The sequence below is a fragment of the Cucurbita moschata genome, unplaced genomic scaffold, assembly GCF_002738365.1.
Source record: "Cucurbita moschata cultivar Rifu unplaced genomic scaffold, Cmos_1.0 Cmo_Scf00045, whole genome shotgun sequence".
NCBI lineage: Eukaryota > Viridiplantae > Streptophyta > Magnoliopsida > Cucurbitales > Cucurbitaceae > Cucurbita > Cucurbita moschata.
In genome coordinates, this window is record NW_019268561.1 from 342,836 (window position 1) to 364,828 (window position 21,993).

Below are 21,993 nucleotides of genomic sequence, written 5' to 3' on the forward strand. Positions count from 1 at the left end.
TTTTTTTTTTTTTTTTTTTTTTTTTTTTTTTTTTTTTTTTTTTTTTTTCTGTAAGAAAACTTGTTTTCCTCTCTCCAGTGCGACAATTGGAAGATTTAAGAAGGCAGACAGAGAAGGAAAGAGAAGTGAAATGTGAGGAAGCTGCAAAAGAGTTGAATAACGTGAGGTTGGAGGTTGAATCAATGAAGCTTGATTTAGAACAAAGGCAAAAAAATGTTGAAGCAGTGCTCATGGAGGTTTTGTTTTCTCTTCAATCTTACTTTTCAAAAGGATTCAGTCTAATCCATTTAATGCTCATGACAAGAATTCTCTTTTACTTGTTTTGCTCTTAATTGTGGTGGTAGGTTGATGCTCTGACTTCAAAAACAAATTCCCTGAGAGAATCTAATGTCCATAAACAGCAAGAACTACTGCATAAATGCGAGAATATTATGAAAGAGGTGAACACCACAATCTATGCTTTTTAAAAAATGGGAAACAGAAAATCATTGTTTCAATTCTATATTTAGTTCCGGAAATGTTTCTTAACAACAAAAATAAATAGTCCGTTAACATTTTGATTGCAGTTTCACCAATATACAAACTCGTTTGGGGCATTGATGGAAGTGAAGCCATAAGAGGAAGAGGAGCAGACACATTCCAGTAGATGATTGTCCACTGTTAAGGTCAATTTCTAGCAATTTCTAGTCTGTTACCTTTTGATTAAGAAATTGAGCTTTTGCTCTAATCCATATATATATATAACCCCTTATTGGAGCTTCTGCCTGTTCAGTATGTATAATTAATGATAATCAATCAGCTCCATAAACTGTTCGTTTGTAAGATTGATTTGGAGTTTGCTTCTGGTGAGTTCAATAGAAGTAATTAGTTAAACGAAGTGTTAGATCCCAAGATTTTCTTCTTCTAAGGACCATTTTCATCGTAAAGAACTTGCTCAGTGAGTGAAAACTAATCATAAGCTTTGGAAAAAGAGCTAGAAAACACTTCAAGATTATTATGATTATTATAATTATAGTATATTGTTTTTTTTTTTAGTCCAAACTAATAATTGTATGCTAGAATCAATTTACACTTTTTTTTTTTTTTTTTTTTTTTTTTTTTTTTTTTTTTTTTTTTTTTTTTTNCTATGTATTGAGACTTACCAAGTAGAATGAAGCTCCTAAACTTTCATTAACTTTTAAATGAATCAAGTTTATGAAAGTTCGTGAGGTTAATTAATATAATGGAAACTCTCTATACATATAAATACTAAAATTTTCAAACATAGGATATAAATTGATACATTTTGATGTTCCTTTGATTCACAATGTTGCCAATTTGATCACAGAACACCGTATAAATATTAAAATTTTCAAACATAGGATATAAATTGATACACTTTGATTCACAAGGTTGCCAATTTGATCCCAGAACACCGTGGCCTAATCTCTAGTGATTGTGTTGATCCTCAAGTCGACAACGAAGAACAAGTTGAATCTTACTCTCATCACTCTTGCACTACTTGTGACTTAAAAACTACTTGTGACTTAAAAAGTTATGTAACCTTACTTTTAAGCAGTAGATCATATATAATTTGGTCTAAAAATCGAGTCATTCATTCAAAAAAAAAAAAAAAAAAAAAAACTAAAGGTTTGATCCAAAGGTAAATTGACAAAAGCCCTAAAATTTTATCATATATTGACGGTAAAAAATATTTAATTTGTCATTTCAGTCTTCAAGTACTTTAAAAAAAAAGTAATAAAGAATGAAAAAGAGTATTTAAAACAATATTATCCATTGATAAGTTAGTGTTCAATGGCAAAAACTACGATTTACCCTATACTCCATTAATGATCAAAATCTTATATGCTGAGTTTTGCGTGGTGTTTCTTAATGTTTACATACAACTATACAAGTGCATTATTTACTTGGTCGAAGTTTAAATATGCTTGGCAAGAATTTATACAACTATTGTGGTTCTTGGACAGGGATAGATGAGAAGGAACAAGCTGAGGCCTCAACCTTGGTCTTATCATCTCTGACCTTCATCCATGACACCTTCCAAATCCTATATAAACTCTGCCTGCAAGACATCACAAAACAAGTGTTCATAAAAAGGCTTATAATGCAATGATATTGAAATGGTAAAGTATGCAAGTTATGGATGAAAGTACAGTATGGTCTTGTGATAAATGGAAGAAAGAGCATACAATTTGGGAAACATTCCAGCTATGCTACTTTCCTAGACCCAGATATTCTCCCATGATTTGACCAATTTCTTGCAGACAAGGTAAGAGGAACAGTAATAACTTATCCTGATCACCAAAGACCACATCCACTCCTCTACCACCTCAATATCTAATTTGTGGAAATTGATCCCACCGGGGTAGGCTACAAAAAGCGCCTCCAATCGGCTAAAAGAGAAGATAAACTGTAGATTTGAAAGGAGTGAGAGACAGAGGATATGTTGTCCATAGAACTATCAGAAGATTTTTCTAAGGTGATGATGAGCAAACCATGTGAATCTCTTGGGATGACAGAGCACCATCTAAAAGAGAAAAACATCATAATCCAAAAAGATCTCAAAGAGATATCCCATTACAGAGATATACATATCATAAGAATGGAGCATTCATGTTCCATTAACAATGATATCAGACTTGGGGTAAAGTAAGAACATAAAGGTGGGAGGAGATAGAACAAGGTCAAACCAACTCGACCAATGCCAGATACCTAAAATTTTCAAGGTTTGTACCATGACCCATACTTTTATGGAAAATATAATATCTACATCATTGGGTCATCCTTGCAACAAGGAAAAGAAGCTCCTTTAGATGCAGTTCTTCAGGGCTTTCTTCCAGCTTACTTGGCAAGAAAGGTATCGAAAGAATCTTCCAAGATAAGGATATTCCTTTTGACCCCTTTGTTGGCAAGAAAATGAAACAAAAGGTGCTTTAGCATTTCTTCTGTTTTATCCAACTGGATAAGGTCTGTGTAACTACCTTGGGTTGCGGCTTATTGGAGTTTAACAACTCCTTTTTGTAATTTCATATCCTCAATAAAATTGTTTCTATTATATATATAAGCTAAAAATCCTATAAAATCTAAAACATGCAAATAACAAGATCCTATTCAAACATAGTTTCAATTCCATATCAGAAATGAATAAAAACAGAACTGCAAGAGAAATGTCAGACATTTGCATAATTACTTCTACTTCGTCTCATTTTAGTATTTCAGAGTTACTTGAAGCATTTCCACGAGTACGCACTTCCAAAATAAATCATTGTTGCATAAACAATGGCAAGCTTAAAACAATTAGAAGAACAGAGAGCAAGAAATACTTGCCTTTCTGGTTCAATTGTTCGCTTAGCAAGCATCAAAGTTAAGAAGACAGGAACCATAGCAGCACATAAGTGCTTGAGCGTGTGACCACTAACAATATGAAACGTCCAATTATATATCAGTTTATCGCTAGCTTCTTCTACCTTTGCTAATAAATAAAACCCTGCAAGTATAACAAAGTATCCACGATTACATATTACCAACAGTTAACACTAATGCAAGACATTAAACAGCAACAGAATACCTTAAAGCAGAAACTGACCTGCAGCCCAAAGCCAGTAGGTGGAATGTGTATACATTGGAGGTAATAAAATAGTCATTAATGGAATAGCAATACAAGGAAGAAACTGGACAAGTGCATATGGGCGTAGATCATCAAACAAGCTGCAAAAGACATAGGTCAATCATGTACAGCAAGAAACCCAGATCAGAAATTCCCTGAAGTACATTCCATAATCAAGCTGGTATTTCTAGCATTTAAATGTTGAGATAACCATTAACCTCCGAAAGTTTGAAGGCAACATTTGAGATCTTTTCTACTGCATTTTGATCATCCAAAAGTCAAAGAAGATTCGTAATTCTCAAAAGCTAGACAGTTAATTTGTACTACAAATAACACACAAGCTCAGATAGCAGTTCGAACAAGAATTGCATTTATAACGTTAATAACGGCATTACTTGGTCTTTGGCTAGCATACAGTGTTTTTACAAAACAAAGTCAAACCTATCATTCCCACTAAACCATTAATGTTGCATTACTCCATGACTCTAATAATCTGGACTTTAATACCAAAACCAATTTTTCAATAATATAAGATATAGTATTCCAAACTGTTTACAATAACAATGCCGAGTTTAACTAGTAAAATGCTAACTGTTAAAAGAAAATTTGAAAGCACTTACCACCAATATAAAATGCTAACTATACCGACCAACAATAAAGGCACGATGGACAGTGTTCCCTTCTGCTCATCAATTCTTTCAATAATAAAGATTGAGATGATCGAAGTGAATGCAATGGTCATCTACAATTTCCAGAAGAGTAAATGATTCAAAATTACAATATACTGCTTGCAATACGATTAGATGTTTGAAATAATCTATATAAGCAATGCTCCATAATTGGGGAAGTGACTCACAGGTAAACGATCCCAAACAAGGCGTGCGTCGTTTGGCTCAAGATGATAATACGAGGAGCCAAAGGCTACAAGAGCCACGCCAATATAAAAACAAGTCCAACCATAAAGCTCACCTTGCAAACTGTGGAAAACATGATCAATTTAAAATTAATATGGCACAATAAATTACTTCATCATAGAAGATCAAAAAATTAGGAAAGATAATACACAAAAGATATCAAAAGAAAATGCACCTCAGCCTAAAGTAATTCTCACGATAACAAAGGACAAGGCCTATGAGACCGATAACCAAGAAGGGAAAATTCGAGACCACGTTAAGAGCATTAGGTATACCTGAAAAAAAGGAAAAAGCCAAAACTTTGAGATCAATATTTAGCAAAACATATATATACTACAAAAATTGAAAAAGAAAAAAAGTAGAGACCCAGATCAAGCATCAACGTGAAACTCAAACTATCTATATATACCTCAAGGTTTACATCTTCTCTAGATTGAAAGAGGACTAAGCCTTCTTCTGATCATAAGAGGCTTGTAACTTTTTAGATTAATCGTGGTTCTTCTTTTGTAAGTGAACTAGGAAGTTCCTTTTATGGTTTTTGGAACATACTTATCAAAAGAATTAAATAAGAGTGATGATTCTCACTATGATCGTTACATGTATGATGCTAGAAATAATTGAAACAATCACATTAATAAATAGGTGCATTCACAGTTATCTTCATGCTAAATTTTTCGCTTCCTTTTAACCATCAGAAGAATAATATTAATTTAATGCAATGCTAATACAACATGAGTTATGGAATTTGATTCATTTCTACTTTGATCACCGACTTATGCCTGCCTCTTCAAGGGAATGAATCTAGAGAATGTCTTCAGTCTTTTAAAACATCCATCCCAAGTCATGTTAAAAATTGAAAAGCGACCCAAAACCAATCTGAGCGACAGTCAGAAGATCTGTATTAAGGATTCTCTTTAAAAAAAAAAAAAAGAGAGAGATTAACTATCATACTTGACTTATGGAATTACGAAACAAAGGCTCCGCACCATTGCGATGAGGAAAAACACAAAAGAACTACATCCAACAGCAAGAAATTGATCGGTTCAACCCTAGAATTCCATATGGGATCGCTTCTAAAACTCCTATTTCTCTACACAAGTCATATCGGAATGAAAGTGCGATAGATTACACGTAAACAGAGGATAGGCATTTCATTAATAGACGGAAAGAATCAGAAACGCAGATGATATAAAAAGGAAAGGGAAATTAACCGAGAAATCGGCGATGATCGGCGAAATCATGGTACTCCTGCGACTGAGGGATTGAAGGGGTAACAATCATCAAAACAACGAAGCAAACAATTGCTACAAGCCAAGCGTAAATGGTTGTTTTATTCATTTTGGTCAGATTTCTGAAGGTGCGAGCTTCTTCTCCAGATCTTCCACTCTTGTTTTTTCTTCCAACTCTGCAATTGTTGTTGGAAATTTGGAATTCGGAGACGGACGGATGAAAGTCTCCGTCCGCTCTCCAAGTGTGGTTCATCATCAATGGGCCGAGAACGAACAAACTGCGAATTGGGCTTTCCAGTCCTACAGCTTCTTCTTTTTTTAATGACAAAAATACCCTTTTAACACCTGACCCGTGAAAAATGAAATTTTTTTAACTCTTATAATAAAAAGGATTATTAATGATCTGCAGATGATACACACATGTAGTTAAATATTGTTTCTAAATTTTTTTAAAATAAGAACTCACCGAGGTCGAACATATAGAGATTTAGATTTAACATATGTGACGGTAAATTCGAGAGTTTTTGTTCGTTTTTTTTAATGAGATTTTGATCCGATGTCCGTTTAGTTCTTAAACTTTAAATAATATTCTTTACTCATAGTTTATAATTCCAATTTGGTCAAAGAAAGGTAGACTTCCATAGTAATCCAATATCCTAAATAAAGGGAGCAGAGTTGCATCTCGAAAGCATGTGATTCATTCTCCCCGAGACACTTTTACACGATTCATTCTCCCCGAGGCACTTTTACACAAAACACACCACCACCAAGGGCCACACAACAGAAGGTCTCTCTCTACATCAAATCGTGCCCTTGGCCTACTCACGTAACGGTGAGATCCCACATCGGTTGGGGAGGAAAACAAACCAACGAGGACGCTTGCCCCCAAAAGGGGGTGGATTACGAGATCTCACATCAGTTGGGAAGGAGAACGAAGTATTCTTTATAAGGGTGTGGAAACCTTTTTCTAATAGACGTGTTTTAAAAACCTTGAGGGAAAGCTCGAAAGGAAAAGTTCAAAGATGACAATATCTGCTAGTGGTGGGCTTAAGCTATTACACGTCCTCCTCTCTAACCTATGCATAATCGCAGGGCATCGGGAAACACTTAAAAGAAGTTCAAATTCTTATGCTAAAATCCCTAGCTCACTACCTAGGCAAATAGTAAAAAAAAAAAAAAGTGGTTTGATATTGTAAATACAGTTGAACTACAAGCAAACCCCGATGATATGCACAAACAGGGTTCCAAAACCATCAGTCTAAGTATCTGTATCTAAACATTATTAAAAGAAATATAGAGCATTGGATCAAGAACAATGAACTAGCAACAATTATTGTACACTACGTCGAGGCAAGTTACTTGAGCTGTTGGACAGTGGTGGTTGTCCAGCCAAAAAGGGAACTTCAACGACCCTACCAATGGTGTTTTCTCCAACAATTACTGTGTCTCCACAGGAAGCAGCTCGCTTCTTGATGTAGCCAAGACCGAAATGCTCCAACCCTTTTCTTCCTGGTGTATAGCTTGTCAGCTTTCCCACCTACACACAATTTCAATCAAAACGTATACATATTCAACCTAAAACATGGTCATGCAGTTCAGAAATTTCATGCTCATGCAGAGGCAAAGGGCAGAAATTCTTCGGTGACAGCTCTTAGGAGTTTCATAAAGCCTATGAAATCACTCTTGAGAAAGGAAAAAGAGGTTCATGAATTGGTTGGGGTTTGACATAATATTCCCTACCCGAATAGTTATATACTGCTAAGCCGTTGTTGTTGCCTTTGCTTGCATGCTATATAACACCGTTTTTAATCTCTCACTAAATCTTGCTTTTAAACTCTCTTTCAAAAATCTCTCTGCTCCCGTTTTCTAAAACCTTCTACTTAAATCAGGGCCAGAGGCTCGAGCATACGTTGTCTGGCCGTAGGCAACGCACAAACGAATTGGCTTAACTCACTTGTCGCTGAGAAGTGAGTATCGCACCAGCGATGGTCCATATTAAAAAATGCAAATAGCTACCTTTTTCCCATCAATAGTTATTGGGCTGCCAGGTTCCACTGAATCTGATAGTTGAAGTCCCCATAATCTCTGTTTTACTCCATCATATGTAATTAGTCTAGATATGGTCTCTTGTCCCTTGTAACAACCTACAGAGATTAAAAATTGAATAATCGATCCATGCTAGGTGTGTGATGAAATTTTATGGCAAGAAATGAGTACCCTTGTTGAGAGAAATTGAATTCCAAAGACCAGCTTCGAGTACATTGAACTCGTCAGTAAGCTCTTTCTGAGGAGCTGGCATACCTGCAAAACTTACTCAAATTATCAAGTGATACAAGAGTTCACGGTATCACAGGAGCTCCAATCAAGCAAATTAAGACTTGGCTACATCCACAGATATTGAGAGAAAAATGGTATAATCAAGAAAGATCTCCAAGAAGTAGGAAGAACGGACGCTACTAAGGGAATCCTCATAGAAGAAAAATGGTATAATCAAGGAAACAAAGAGCAAAAATGGTGTATCTCCCAACCACTTATCCTCCCAAATGTATCAAACTCATCACTCTTGACCAATGAACAAACTAAAAGAAAAAGAGAAGCCCAACAAAGATAGCTTTCCATGGATTTCTTGAATTGTCTTACAAAGACCCACCTAAAATCCACTCAAAACAACGGGTCCATACTTGTTTACAATGACCTTATTCCATAAGGTGCTAGGCTCCTGCAAAAAGCAGTACGACGATTTAAATAACAAGGCCTCATTTCGTGCCCTTAAATTGCCTGTACCCACCAAGATCCAATGGCTTAGCCTCCACATCCCACACTCTGATTGAGATCTCATAAACCTCCTTCCATCAGAAATCCCTCATAAGCTTCTCCAAAGTTCTATTGATCAGATTGGTGACCCTAAACAAAGAGAGAAAATAAGTCGAGACACAACTCAAAACCAACGGATGGTAAGTCTACCGCCTTCAGAGAAAAAACTTTTCTTCCAACATACAAACCACAAACTGACGGTGGGACAGGAAGTAAAAATTACCCACACCCAACTAAACAAGAAAGGAGTATCCATCCATAGAGATGAATTGTTAACGCATAGAGATGTCTGCAAACCGTTGACAACTCAGGCCAACTAGTACCAAGATGGAGAATAGCACTGGCGCTGTTGATAGAGAGTCTAATAAAAAAAAATCTCATTGATAATGCTTAAACATCTATGGAATGAACCTAGAGTATTCTTTAAGCTATTATAGTTCTTTAGTTCATACACCTTTGGAAAGATTAGGCATCTGATTAAACATACTCCCAGTTAGAAATGAACAGAAAAAAAAAAAAAAAAAAGGTAAAGCGTCAAAAATAGTTTAGACGTTGAATTAGATTATCACGTCAGGATGCTTGTTGAGTCACAACTACAGATTAACAGTGTCCACAGTAAAGGATCATATTGATCAAAATTCACATAAGGCACTAAAATTTCAAGTGCACAAAACAACATTGAACCAGAACACCAAAGAGCAGAAAAAGGTTGAGGGATGTACACCTTGAAATATCCTCAGCTTTTCCCATGCGTCTGAGCCCATTGGAACAGCGCCTAGAGAAACTAGAGTTTTCCATACTGATCCAGACACAGCAGGTGATATCAACAGTGAAAAACCTTCTTCAGAAATGATATTTCCCACCCCAACGGTAATTGGCATACCATTAACCTGCACAATAAGATTCCAAATTTCATTGGTAACATCTACATATTTCCAAACTGTGTAATTTAAATCCAGATTAGTAATGCTAGAACAAAAGAGCTTTTATAATTAATTTTTCAATAAGTTTTTGTCGCCCCTTGAATGTTAGGGGAGTGTTTCTGTCACATCTCAATATTTTAACATTGATTCTCATTAGAAAAAGAAAGGAAAGTAATGCTAGATAGCTTTAATTAGAAATAAAAGCTTACACTAAAGTGCTGATGTGTTCCATATGGTTCTCCAGCTATACTACCAAGGTTCAAAGCCTCCATGATCTGCTTGCATTTGAGGGTTAATTCAAAAATTAGTACGTGAAAACCAGAAATAAGAATAAAAACAATATTGCTTGTACATGAAAACTGCATAGTGCTCTTTTACTTGGTTACTTTTAGGTCCCACCAACACCAACAATGATGTTTGCTTGGTAATATCTTGAATCTCTACTTTGTCCGCCAAAAATATGTACCTAGTAAAAAATTCTTTTGTAAACTTACGAATAATAAATGGTATACATAGAAAAGAAAAAAACAACTTATATGCATAAATCAAATATACACACAAATATATGACATAATATATATTCAAAGACGTGTGCAACTTAATACGTTTTAGCCTCCATAGACACGAATTCAGGGACGAAGTAAAGATATCGTATTTCTTCTATATTCAAATCAAATACAAGGTCTTCTTATTTAGAACAAAGATCCTCTACCAATAAGGAAAAATATCACAAATATAAATAATAAATATAGAACTATAATACAAGTTAATAAATATAGAACCATGATATTTACAAAAGACCATCCCAATTTACAATGGGGGAGGTCTAACTATAGGAAGTAAAAATATTAGATAGTTTACACCAAGATATAGCTTGGTCAACAACATTGTCGACAAGTTTTGTAGAAATTTTTTTTGCGAATATTTTTTTATTCTTCTCTTTCTACAGACTCCAAAGGAAAGTCATGATGAGATTTTTCCACAATAAGACTTTTGTATTCTTGAAAGGGTGGTACGTTAAGGTCATGTTTAATAGATCCTTTACCTCTCTAGGAAATGTGAGATGTCATACAAATATATTGAGAATCGTTGTCCAAAAATTCTTAGCATATGTGAGATGTGAGATGTCATGCAAGTAAGTGGCTTTGTGATTTGTTGCCTTTCTTGCACAATGGACACCAATTTGGAGAAAGAGTGGTTTAGGAAGAAATAAAGATATTGTGTTTTTACACCACATTTCGTTTGCTGCTCTTATGCCAACTTGAGTTTAGGAAGCAATAAAGATATTGTATTTTTTTTATATTCAAATCAAATACAAGGTTTTCTTACATATATAAACAATAAATATAGATCCATAAATAAATAATGGAAAGTCCGTGTAACATTCCTTAGAATAATCAAATAAATTATGTTGTTTTCCTATCTTAAGTTGGACCAATGGATGAAATAAATTTCTGAAACTCTCAATTTCATCAACCTATATGACACTATAGTTTAACATGAAACTGTGTACTCAAATCCTTTTCACAATGGTGTTCCAAGGAATTATCTGCAAATCAAGATGAATAGAAGCTATTCCCCATGCAATAAAGTATTCAGCTTATGTTTATGCATTCTGCAAAAGTCGTAGACGGAAAGTGTTTACGCAATTTGGTGTGACCCAATCTTCCAGTTTATTATAGTCTCTTTTTGTGTTTCTGTTAAGTGCAGATAGAAATACCAAACCATATCAGAAAATTCACGGTGCCTAAAAGATATCACATTTTATTGGATGGAATTCTGTAGTTGATCCTTCGGAGGATGATGGGTTAGGGTTTGAAAACTAAAGGAAGAAGAATGGAGTTCTTTTAATCAAACGGCTTTGAAGATTTGATTTCCAAATGCAAATGAATTGCAACTATTTTTGCAATATCTCATTTTATTTTATCAATAAAAAATATTGTTTCCATGTAAATAAATAATGTAAACAAAAAAAATCTTATTTATTATGAGAAAGGGCATATGGAAGAATATACAAAGACAAAAAAAAAAACAGCCCAACAGGAAAAGACCAATCAAATAAACCTTAGAAAGAGGGTCCAATCTGAAATAATCACCTGGCTAATAATAACAAAAAATTTACAAAAAGCTTGAGAGTGTGAAGCCCACAAAGAGGATTTAAATCAAGTGAACTGTGACATTACGTGGTGGCTAGGGTGTCCATGAAAGAAGTTTCCGGGTAATGCACAAAAATAAATATACGTGAAAGCTATGGAAGCCCTTGGTGGAACGTGATATAGTTTAGAAATATTTATGATAAGTTTTCCCTTGACCATGGTAGGCAGTGGTGAGAAAATTCTTTCTGGAAAGCCTTTTGGATTTTTCCTTTTTATTTTTTTAAAAGATAAATAATAATAATAAAGACTCTTGGATTGGAAATCAGCTTGTTCCAATCTGTTTTCAACGCAATTTTTAATTATCACGTCAAAAGGTTGATAAGTTTTCATGCTCTAAGAGTGTTAACGTGGGATGCTTCCTTTCAATCTTCGATGTTGGGCAATTTTAGGTAAATTTTAATATTTTTAATCTTCCTACCAGTCACGCCCTTGGAGAAGGCAACAGTTTTATGGGTTTCTCTTGTTAAATCTGTAGTTTGGGGGATTTGGTTTAAAAGATGGAGGTTTTCGGAAATAGAAGGATCCCTTGGGTGGAAAGCTCATCTTTGATAAAGACCCATCCAGTTTCTTGGAGAGCTGTCTGGAGCTTTTCCCAATTACCCATCTTTTGAGATTAATTCTGGTTGGGAGGCCTTCCTGTAATTTTTCAGTTTGTATGTAATTTTTAATTGTGGTCTTGATGTTTCGTAATTACTACTCTCAAGTTATGGTTCTAGTGCAAGGATACTTATAGTCGAGAAGAAAAAAGCACAACACCCATGAAGGGGCAATTAAAAACTTACAAGAACACCTACTTGTTGAGCATCTGAATTATGCTTTCACGGGTCACTGGCGAAACAATTAATGTGATGGCATTTTTCTGTTAACACAATGTATAAAAAATGAATATTAGAATGAAATCGAACAAGTTATGATATAGAAAACCATGGACCATGGAGAAATACTATTTGACAGCATTACCATGATCCATGCTTGTGCAATATCAATTGTCCGAGCAGTGGGCGTAACGAACACAGTACTGCATCCCTGTAGTTAACAGAAAAAAACATAAAACATCAATCTTAAATCAATATAAATCCATTATAAAAGAATTTAAATATAACCAAACATGATTAGAATAGGATATGCCTATTTGAAACTTACTTGTCCTTGACAGAGACTTTCAAAATTAGCTGTGCTTTGATTCTGAAGAAACTGATAACGATCTTCTCCACTAACTTCATGTACATTAATGCATCAGTTTCATAAGAAAAACGGTTGCAAAAGCACTAAATACTGTAGTATTCAAGATTTGTGGGAAAATCTCAACCACCGGTTGAGAAGCATGAGAAGTTCAGTACAGAAGATGACTGCATAAAATTTGATTTAAGAAAGTTGTGCATTAAACTATTTTAGGACGTTAAAGTACACTTATATCTCGTGGACAATTAAACTATTTTAGGACATTAAAGTACACTTATATCTGGTGGACAATTAAACTATTTTAGGACATTAAAGTACACTTATATCTGGTGGACAAATGCTCAATGAAGTCTTGATTGCAAACAAAGTCCATTGAGGATTATAAGGCTAGGAAAGAAGACGATGTGATCTTGAAGGCACATGAGTTGTGATCATGTGGCCTGTGGTTTCATGGACCAGGTCCATTGGAGGACAGGTTTCAAGTACAAGTGGAGAATAGGCTAGCTTTCTTATATCAATGGAAAGTTTGTCTCTTGTCCAAAAATAGGCTCATGTCTTGAATAAGGGGTAGATCAAAGGTACAGGCATATACTTTTGGCTTGTATACTTAGAAAATTGGACCTAATCACATGTTCTTAATATTGGGCTTTCATAGACGTGTTAATCTTGACTTAAGAACTGGAGTTCACGAATTAGAAATAGTTTTTGAAAATTAATTTGATAATTTTGTTAGTTCACTGCGCACTATTGCTGCACAAATGCTACAGCATTTCATCAGTTCCACAGTATTTCTGCAACACGCCATATCATTGCAAAAACAACCGAGACCTAAAAATAAAATTAGGATTTCTGCCAATTCCAGAACCTTTGCTGATTGATTCATGTTTTAATCATTGTGTAATTTTAGCTCCATACTTCAGGATTGCTAGAATTTAATTATCTTGCTGTTAAGTCTACATTTTGTAGAATTCTTGAGGGCTTAATTGCATTAGAATTAGTTAGTATTTGTCATTAATTAATATATTCTTGCGCAGTGAATTTTGCACATATTCTACTCACCCAAGGCTAGCTCAAAGATACAACAAGGATTTCAATTATTGAGTTTTCCACCAAGGGGCTTGAACCTAAAACCTTGAAGGGAATTTCTAAACACACCAACCCCCTGCCACCAACGTTATCCCTTGGGGGGGTGGGGAAATCACTCAACTTAAAATATTTTTTCATTTCTTTCACACTCAATTGTAATGTATTCATGTTGTTAGAAGATCTTTTTTCTTTTACAATATGAGGTCATTTAAGAAAGAATGGGCCACCAAAGCCATGTTATTTCAAAGAAGGAGCAAAGACATATACACATACATCATTTATCATTCTATTATTATTATTTTTAAGCTAAAGCTTGAAAAGCAAAAATCATAAGCAGCCATAAATCTCCATATTATTACATGGAATGCTTTAAAGGATGGCGGCAAAACTTTTATACGCCTTCTGTAGGATCAAACTCATAAATAATAGTGCAACAAAAAATTAGACAGCAAGAAGAGAATGTACCTCTTATTCGGCCAAAATGAGAGAGATCCACAACCTAACAATTAACAACATAAGAACAAAAATCAACCGTGAAGGATATAACTTTTGTTTTTTCTAAGAAACAATTTCATTGAAATATGAAATTACAAAAACAGGGAGAAAACCTCCACTCTATGCTAGTTACAAGAAACTTCTCCAATTGAACAAAAGTGTAGAGTAGCTATAAAAATTAATAAAAGAGGTGACAATTTACCCTATGAGATAGGAAGATAAACAATAGGAAAAAAAAAAGGCCTATCAAAAGTTTACTATTCCTCACAAACTTAATGGTCTTGCCTAACAGTCAAAAAGCTAACTCTCGTAACACGTGCGATATTTGAGGAGAGCTTCTAATTGACCATCTTATGAAAATTATTACCATCTAGACTTCTACAGCACACTGTACTGCCTCTAATTCATCCATCCATCTTCTGACTTCATTTGGGTACTAAAGAATTAATTGGCATATTGTAATTCAGACAAATAGCAATTTAGAAATGTTTTCATATATTTGAGAATATTACCAAATTAACACAGTTAGATATGAATATAAACAGTGTTTTCTTTCCAAAGGTAGCTATAAAAAGTTCTCAAACTAAACAAAGCAAAAAGAAAAATGACACCAGTAAGAAAAACGCTGAAAGACTACATACTGCAACCCCATTATTGGCTGCATCCAGCGCTTCATCATCATTATGAAAAGTTTCAATAATCCCATCATCAGAAATCCTCGCACCTTCAGTCGTTGCAGCCTCCTGTCCATCATAGATATCTAAATTAGAGTATTGCAAGTTCTAACATTTCAATTGGAATTTAGCACATAAAACAACTGTTAGCAATAATACAGTCTTAACCGCCGTCTGAAAAGGAAAACGAGGGTTGGTTCTCAATCTCCGAACAAGATTTGAGAATCATTTCTCTGAAATCAAGCATACTAGCACATTGCTTTCTTTCTTTTTCCTCCTCTTCCCTAATTTAAATGCATATGTCTTCATGTCATCAGTTAAAATATCATAACTCCAACATGTCAATAAACAATAGCGTCTCATTCCACTTTTTACGACAGAGCCAAATCAGTTGAAACAATTTCAGCAAAAAAATAATAACAACAACAACAACAACAACAAACAGCCTCCGCAAGCACCGATTATAAACATCAGTCTCAAAACAAAATCATTTGGCGATTGTTTCTCCCTCCTCTCTAGTTTCTACCGAAGTAAACATATCAACAAAGTGAAATAAAAGGAGGAAAGAAACTTACAAGAAGGTCCTCGTCGATCGGAGGAGGGGAGAGGTCGAAAGGCAATGCAGAAAAGGAAGTTCTGATTCTGTTCGCTTTGGTATGGGGCTTCCTAATGTTCCGAGGTCGAAATGCAGGGAGCCGTAGACGACATGGCCGTGGATTGGAGATGAAGGCTCTGCTAGTAGAGGGAATCGCAGCATCTGAGACGGAGAATCCATAGCTCCAGTAAGAAGCCATAGTTGTCTGAATCGACTCCAATCCGAATTTATCTTCTCCGCTGTTGCGCAGCGCTAATGGTTTAAATCCTCATAAATAATAATTTTAATAATTTCTTAAAATTTTCATTAAAATAATTTTCAAAAATTAATTTCGATTATATCTACCGACACAACTTATTCTACGTACTACTCTTATTTTTCAGGTAAAGGAAAGACATTCTTATACAGATGACAACATTATAGTGATAATCATGAGACCAAAACTAAGATAGATGCATTCACGTTGTTTTTCTTTTATAGCCCTTAGGTTAAATCCGGGGAAATACCTTAATTTCTTTGTTTTATTTAAATTTGTGTTTATTTTTTCGGTCGCATTATTTTAAAAAGATTAAATATCCGCTCGAACTTTTTCCATATTTTTTTCAATATAAGGGTTTTAGAACTTTTTATTTACGGTATCGAGCTAATTTCAGATTGATTGAATAAAGTTTTTGAATATGTAAGTTGTTTCAAACGGACTCGAGACTATGGTCAAATCAAACTAAGTTCTTTTTTTTTTTATTATTACTAATGTGATATGGGACGGTCTTCTTGGATAATAGATGCTTTTTTTTACTGTTAGATATGTATGCACGTGGTTGATTTTGTGGACGGTACGTCATCGTGTAACAATAATATGTGTTTTGAATAATCTTGTGGTAATTAGTTATCGAGGTCACCGCATAGAGCCCGTGTGTCTAATAGAACACTAAAGCTCGTTTAGTGACATTCTGATTCTTGTTTCCAATTTTCTCGTACGCTTCCTCTTTTTAAAGAAAGAACGGAACAAAATTCGACCATTGTTCCATGTAAAAAGTAGAAAAGCTGTCCGTAATCATTTCTTATTCTCCCAAAATTTAAATTAAAAATATCAAATTTTAAATCAAAATTAGCCTAATTTTTTTTTTCTTTTTTTTTTGTCAGGTTCTTAGAAGAATTTAACTCATGAATCAACAAAACACCCTGACGGTAGTTTAGGAGAGACAAATTGATACGACCCATGTTGACGAAACAATGTTTGGGGAGGAGATGATGGACGTCGAGCGGGTAGGAGTCGCTCGAACGTGGGAGGCCATTCATCTAACATAACTAAAATGTATGACATTTTCTTATCAAGAACAAGACAGTATAAATAGATGAGAGTATCGCTAACTTAGTTTTCCAACGAGGGGTTACTAACGGGAATAACGTAATACGAAAATGTAATTCAAATTTTCGTGATCTTATATTCGAGAATCCTCAATCTCCGTTATCTAACTTTTTTATGTCTTCAAGAACTTTAGAAAGAATCCATAGTTCTCAAAATTGATTTTGGGTTCTTGAAAATAGCTTCATGAACTCAAACTTCAATAGAATCATTCAAGAAAACAGAATCAAATGGAACTCAGTATTCAATTTCAATTAACATACACATGAACAGGATGCAATTCAACTGCAACTAAATAAACAATTTCAATCAATTTACACTAACATTTTTGCTTACCGATCTGAAGCTTTAGTTGAGAGTTGCAGAAGTTCCATGATATTCATCCCAATCGTCATCTTCAAGCACTTCCTTCACGATTCTTTTCCCTTGATTAAGCAGAGCTAAGCTTTCAACAAATGTATCCAGAAAGAAAGAATCATGAGCTCCACGAATTCCAAGCCCCTTCACAATTTGATTCTCCGGTTTATATGAAACCAGTTCTCCATTTCTAGATGTCATAAGCATCTCACCGTTTTCCCTGCAACCGAGAGCCATTCCCAGCCCTTGAGATGGATCAACACTCAGAATTTTTGTCCAAGATTCAGGCACATCATATTTTCTCAGCATCCAAACAGATGAAACGTATCTATTACCGAAAGGATACCAGCCGCATTGAAGAACAGAAAGTGATCCTCCAAGCACTGCAACTTTCAAATTCTGTGGAAATTCATTCACCAAACCATGTGGAAGTGCAATTGTGCTGAAAGATTCACTATCCATATGGAACCTCAGAATTACACATCGAAAGCCTCTGCGGTTTCGAGTGAACGCAATCCAATGAACAGCTTCGTTCATAAAAATCTGTGTCCATTGCGATTTGAGTATTTCATAACAAGGAGCAGGATCGATAATTTGTCGCCAAGAACGCGTACTAAGCTGATACAACTCAACCTTAGGCGGAAGTTCATAATCATACAAAGGCGATTCACCTTCAATATACACTAACCTAACCAATTTGAAGTCGCTAGCGCGAGAATCGAAGCCAAATCCAAGCGCGTACTTGTACGGCGTGCCATACACAGTGAAGATATCGCTCGGCCAAGGAACAGCGAGGAATCGCTGAATCGAAGGATTCCACAAGAAAATATCCAAACCTAACAAACACAACAATCCGTTACAAGAACCTACCAGTTTAAAATTCTCATTCCAATTAACATAAGGAAGCTTCAATTCCTTGTAAATCCCCAAGGTTTCAGTATCGAAATGCAGAGAGTAGCGCTCGCCATTCTTGCTACCGGTACCATAGCACCGCCGGAGGAGAAGTAGACGATCACCGCCGCGGTTCGTGTTGAATTGATTAAGGTGAGAGAGGACAAAAACCGGATCGGTGATTAGAGAACGCCATGGTTTTGAAACGCAGCTGCAGAGTATGAGGGTTTTGGAGGAAAGTTTGAGGAAGATGTAGAACAAAACCTCCGGCGGGAGAGAATCTAACATTTGATGAAGCTTCCGATTGAGGAATTCAGATGAGAAAATTGCAGAATTTCGAAGAGCTCCGGATTTTTCTTGTTCCGTCTCCAAGAAAGTGGCTGCAATTTCCAGAGCTTGAAGAGGAGAAAGAGAAAACAGCTATGAGAGAGAGAGAGAAACAGAACGACAAAGAAATATATAAAAATCAACGGCGGTTTTGTTTGATTATTTCGTCGTCGTCGTTCAAAAGACACACCATTTCATAGCGTGCATCTTTCCCCACGTCATTTAATTTAGAGAAAAATTACAAAATAATAATAATAATAATAATAAATAAATAAATCAAACATTAAAGCTAAATAAATTAAGATAAATACTTTCCGGGAACCAGGGTCTTAGCTACTCGCTTTCGAGCGATCTTTAGCCGCCTTCTGAGTCCTGGCTATAGACTTTGTCTTAAGGGTTGGGTTTGTTGTTGCTGTCCTCGTAGGTAATCCTTGTTGGAGAGTTATAGCTTATCTCAATTGAGAGTCCTGGGTTGCGTCTTATCTAGACCGCTAACAACCTTAGCTACAGTCACTCTATGTAACTCATTGAGGTCCAATGTGTCCTGCCTTGAACGAAGATGAACAGAGACTCCTTGAAACGTCAAGTTCGGATCTCGAAACTTACAAAAATTTTAATAATACTCTTAGAAATTCAAAAATAAATTTACGGTTAGTTTTTTTTTTAATGAAATTATTGATATTTTATTAATACCGGCTAAAGAAATAACTACGCTTACATTTAATTTGGGAGAAAATTGTTATATTTTATTTCAAAAATATCCTGAAATATTTTATTATACTTTCAAAAGTTTTATTAATATCTTTAAATTTTTATTACGAATCTAAACTAATATCTTAAAATTTTTATTCGGTAGCGAATCTATACTCCGATACTTATAAAATTTAATAGAAAATTATGCATAAATTGAGAATAAAATAGGGGTAAGGGTCGGGTCAGAGACGGAAAAGTCATGTTTACCTTCACTCTGCAAAATGGGGGTAAGAGTCGGGTCAGAGACGGGAAAGTCATCTTTACCTCCACTCTGATACGTACACACCTTTATACCTAATCAATTCATGTATGTAAAAAAAAAAATTATTAAATCTTAAGAATATTTTTTTTAGAAAAATTACAAATATTAAATTTAAGGACTAAATTATTACAAAAATTTTAAAAAATATTTATGGACTAAATTATTAATTTACAAGACTATTTTTTACCTTTTTACTCTAATAATCATTAAAAAAAAAAATTATATTTTTCCGTACCTTTCATCTTGTATGTGTAATTATACAATTGTTAATTAATTAATTGATTTTGATTTACCAAAATTAATATAGTTTATTATTTAATTATAATGAATAAATAACATTTATAAAAATATATTCAATTCATTATGTTATCAATAAATGTAGTTATATATTTACTAAAATTATTAATTAGTTAATTAGTTACCAACATTTTAAATATATTTAATATGTAATTTATGATTATTTAAGTTAAGTTAATTGAAAATTTTATTTTCAATAATTATAATTATAATCAACTAATTATCCCTTGAATTTTTATGAATATTGTGCAAATAAAAATCTTAGAAAAATAAAATACAATTAAAGTGTAAAATTTTTCGAGGAAAAAACAAACCTAAGGTCACATATACGATTTCAAATTGGGTAAATGACTATTTTAACCCTGATTTTTTCGGTTCAATAATAAGAGTGAAAATTTGTTTTTCTGATCGAGAAAAAATTAAAAGAAAACTATTTGAATATTCAACTTATTTTAATATTCGCGGTGTAATAATAAAAAAATAAATTAATGAGGATATTAAATTTATTTGGAAGAATGTATTGATAGAAAATTTAAAATTCTAAAATAATTTATTGATAAAATTACAATATTATCCTTTAAAATATATATATATATATATTATTGATTGAAAATGTTTGAATAGTTGACGATTAAATATCTATATATTGTATCAACTACGAGCAAAATGTATTTGCAAAACAAGAATAATTGATATCGATGTAGTACTAACGCACTTATAACCGACACTCTTTGAAACTCTCGTTTAACTGTTGAGACGTCATAATTACATAACGCTCTTGTTGAATGCCTCTCCTTTGAGCTCAGTAGAAGCTTCCGAGAGACAAAGAATTGAGTATTAGCTAACACTTGGCCTCCCGCTCACCTTTAAGGTTGATTTCGCTTCAAGATTCATTAAATTGATTGATATCTTGATCGGCCTTAGTGGCTTGAGAATCACCCCTAAAGGATTGGTTATATTGCTCTGTCGAAGTAGGTTTCAACCAAACTAGCCTTAAATCCTCGAGGGTCGATGGGTTAGACAAACTGGCATAGGCCTACATCGTTAAGGGATTGACCAAATGGGTTCGGTCCAATTTGTTGGATCAACCTTTCTAGAGTTCGATCGGGTTTAACCTCGTGACTTTTTAGACCATACATTAGCTTATGATAACCCTATTTTTTTTCGAGCCTTTTGTATTCAACCTTATGACGAAATTTTACCTCGAACATTATAGTTATCACTACTTTTATAAAAGCCCAACAAACAATAATCGGTGATTGAATTTGTCCACACAAGACTTTATAGAATGACATAATTGGAACTTTGAAACTTTGAAGCCTTCCCCTAAAATTGATTTATTGTAGGTAAGACTCGTGCTCGGGATTCATATTAAAATTCGGAACATGGATTCGGCATCTGATGGCTCCAACATTCCTCTGCATTTCGTGCGATACAGTCACGTTATCTATGTTCCTCGCTTCTTAAGAGTGAATACTACCCCACAGTCCTTCCAACATGTTCCGAATTCAGCACTTGATGGTCTGAATATTTCTCTACATCTAACTTGTTTGAATTAATAATTAATCACGTAAAGAAGATCATAGGTACATAAGTGAGGGACGCAATCTCTACTAGTATGAAGTTTTTTAAGAGAACAAAAAAATAAAGGCATGATAACTCTATCGATAAAATCCTCAAGTATCGAGTAAAGGAGCTCAAGCTTTGAACCTTGAACGTGTATTAATAAAGAAGACGTTTTAGTGCATTGTTGTTGTTGAGTTGATGAGTCAAAAGTAGTTGTTCTTTACCTAACATTTGTTGGCCACACATGTCTATGAAAGTCGTGAGCCAATATCTCATCTCTTTCATTGGCTACCTTCACATCCAACAAGGCTCCATGCCCACCACAAATTCCCATTATATTTTCAACGTTTGACATCACGAACACGTAACGGGTGTTCGGAGGTGTAAATTTGACATCTTTAAGTTCGAAATATCGTTAGATACGACGAATCTCACCTCTTGTTTTGAAGATTTTTCTTTCGATTTTGTGTTGATCTTTTTTTTTTTTTTTTTTTTTTTT

The 21,993-nt window shown here is 34.4% G+C and overlaps 4 protein-coding genes across 6 annotated transcripts in view; 1 reads left to right on the forward strand and 3 right to left on the reverse strand.

Annotated features, from left to right (window-relative positions):
* Positions 1-824, forward strand: part of LOC111434552 (probable kinetochore protein NUF2) — an 11,801-nt gene extending 10,977 nt beyond the window's left edge. For 2 of the 3 annotated variants that reach the window (XM_023071972.1, XM_023071973.1), the window contains exons 10-12: positions 79-236; positions 345-440; positions 567-743. In XM_023071972.1, the coding sequence (XP_022927740.1) occupies positions 79-236; positions 345-440; positions 567-617 (305 nt within the window). In that variant the 3' untranslated portion in view covers positions 618-743. Of the gene's footprint in view, positions 1-78; positions 237-344; positions 441-566 lie in introns of all 3 variants that reach the window. The other variant, XM_023071971.1, reaches the window with a different exon arrangement.
* Positions 825-1,755: 931 nt separating this feature from the next.
* Positions 1,756-6,009, reverse strand: LOC111434554. The gene is made up of 7 exons (XM_023071975.1): positions 5,733-6,009; positions 4,697-4,796; positions 4,464-4,584; positions 4,228-4,349; positions 3,587-3,708; positions 3,328-3,487; positions 1,756-2,062 (listed from the first exon to the last, which is right to left on the reverse strand). Exons 1-7 carry the CDS (start codon positions 6,004-6,006, stop codon positions 1,948-1,950), a joined length of 1,014 nt encoding a protein of 337 aa, XP_022927743.1. The 5' UTR covers positions 6,007-6,009; the 3' UTR covers positions 1,756-1,947.
* A 909-nt stretch (positions 6,010-6,918) lies between these two features.
* On the reverse strand, positions 6,919-15,924 carry LOC111434553 (putative transferase At1g60990, chloroplastic). The gene is made up of 12 exons (XM_023071974.1): positions 15,656-15,924; positions 15,048-15,149; positions 14,377-14,410; positions 12,787-12,860; positions 12,604-12,669; positions 12,438-12,502; positions 9,866-9,953; positions 9,697-9,762; positions 9,289-9,454; positions 7,968-8,051; positions 7,767-7,894; positions 6,919-7,287 (listed from the first exon to the last, which is right to left on the reverse strand). Exons 1-12 carry the CDS (start codon positions 15,872-15,874, stop codon positions 7,081-7,083), a joined length of 1,299 nt encoding a protein of 432 aa, XP_022927742.1. The 5' UTR covers positions 15,875-15,924; the 3' UTR covers positions 6,919-7,080.
* Positions 15,925-17,215: 1,291 nt separating this feature from the next.
* LOC111434688 (F-box protein CPR30-like) lies at positions 17,216-18,759 on the reverse strand. The gene has a single exon (XM_023072166.1). The coding sequence runs from the start codon at positions 18,575-18,577 to the stop codon at positions 17,390-17,392; it is 1,188 nt and encodes a 395-aa protein (XP_022927934.1). The 5' UTR covers positions 18,578-18,759; the 3' UTR covers positions 17,216-17,389.
* Positions 18,760-21,993: the final 3,234 nt, after the last annotated feature.

Coding starts and splice junctions, on each gene's coding strand:
- LOC111434554 (XM_023071975.1), bottom strand. CDS start 6,006: ATGATGAACCACACTTGGAGAGCGGACGGAGACTTTCATCCGTCCGTC. Junction 4,350..4,463: donor TTGTTTGGGATCGTTTACCT/GTGAGTCACTTC, acceptor TGGAAATTGTAG/ATGACCATTGCATTCACTTC. Junction 2,063..3,327: donor CGAACAATTGAACCAGAAAG/GCAAGTATTTCT, acceptor GATGTCTTGCAG/GCAGAGTTTATATAGGATTT.
- LOC111434553 (XM_023071974.1), bottom strand. CDS start 15,874: ATGGCTTCTTACTGGAGCTATGGATTCTCCGTCTCAGATGCTGCGATT. Junction 15,150..15,655: donor CGATCGACGAGGACCTTCTT/GTAAGTTTCTTT, acceptor TATGATGGACAG/GAGGCTGCAACGACTGAAGG. Junction 14,411..15,047: donor CAGCCAATAATGGGGTTGCA/GTATGTAGTCTT, acceptor GTTAATTGTTAG/GTTGTGGATCTCTCTCATTT.
- LOC111434688 (XM_023072166.1), bottom strand. CDS start 18,577: ATGTTAGATTCTCTCCCGCCGGAGGTTTTGTTCTACATCTTCCTCAAA.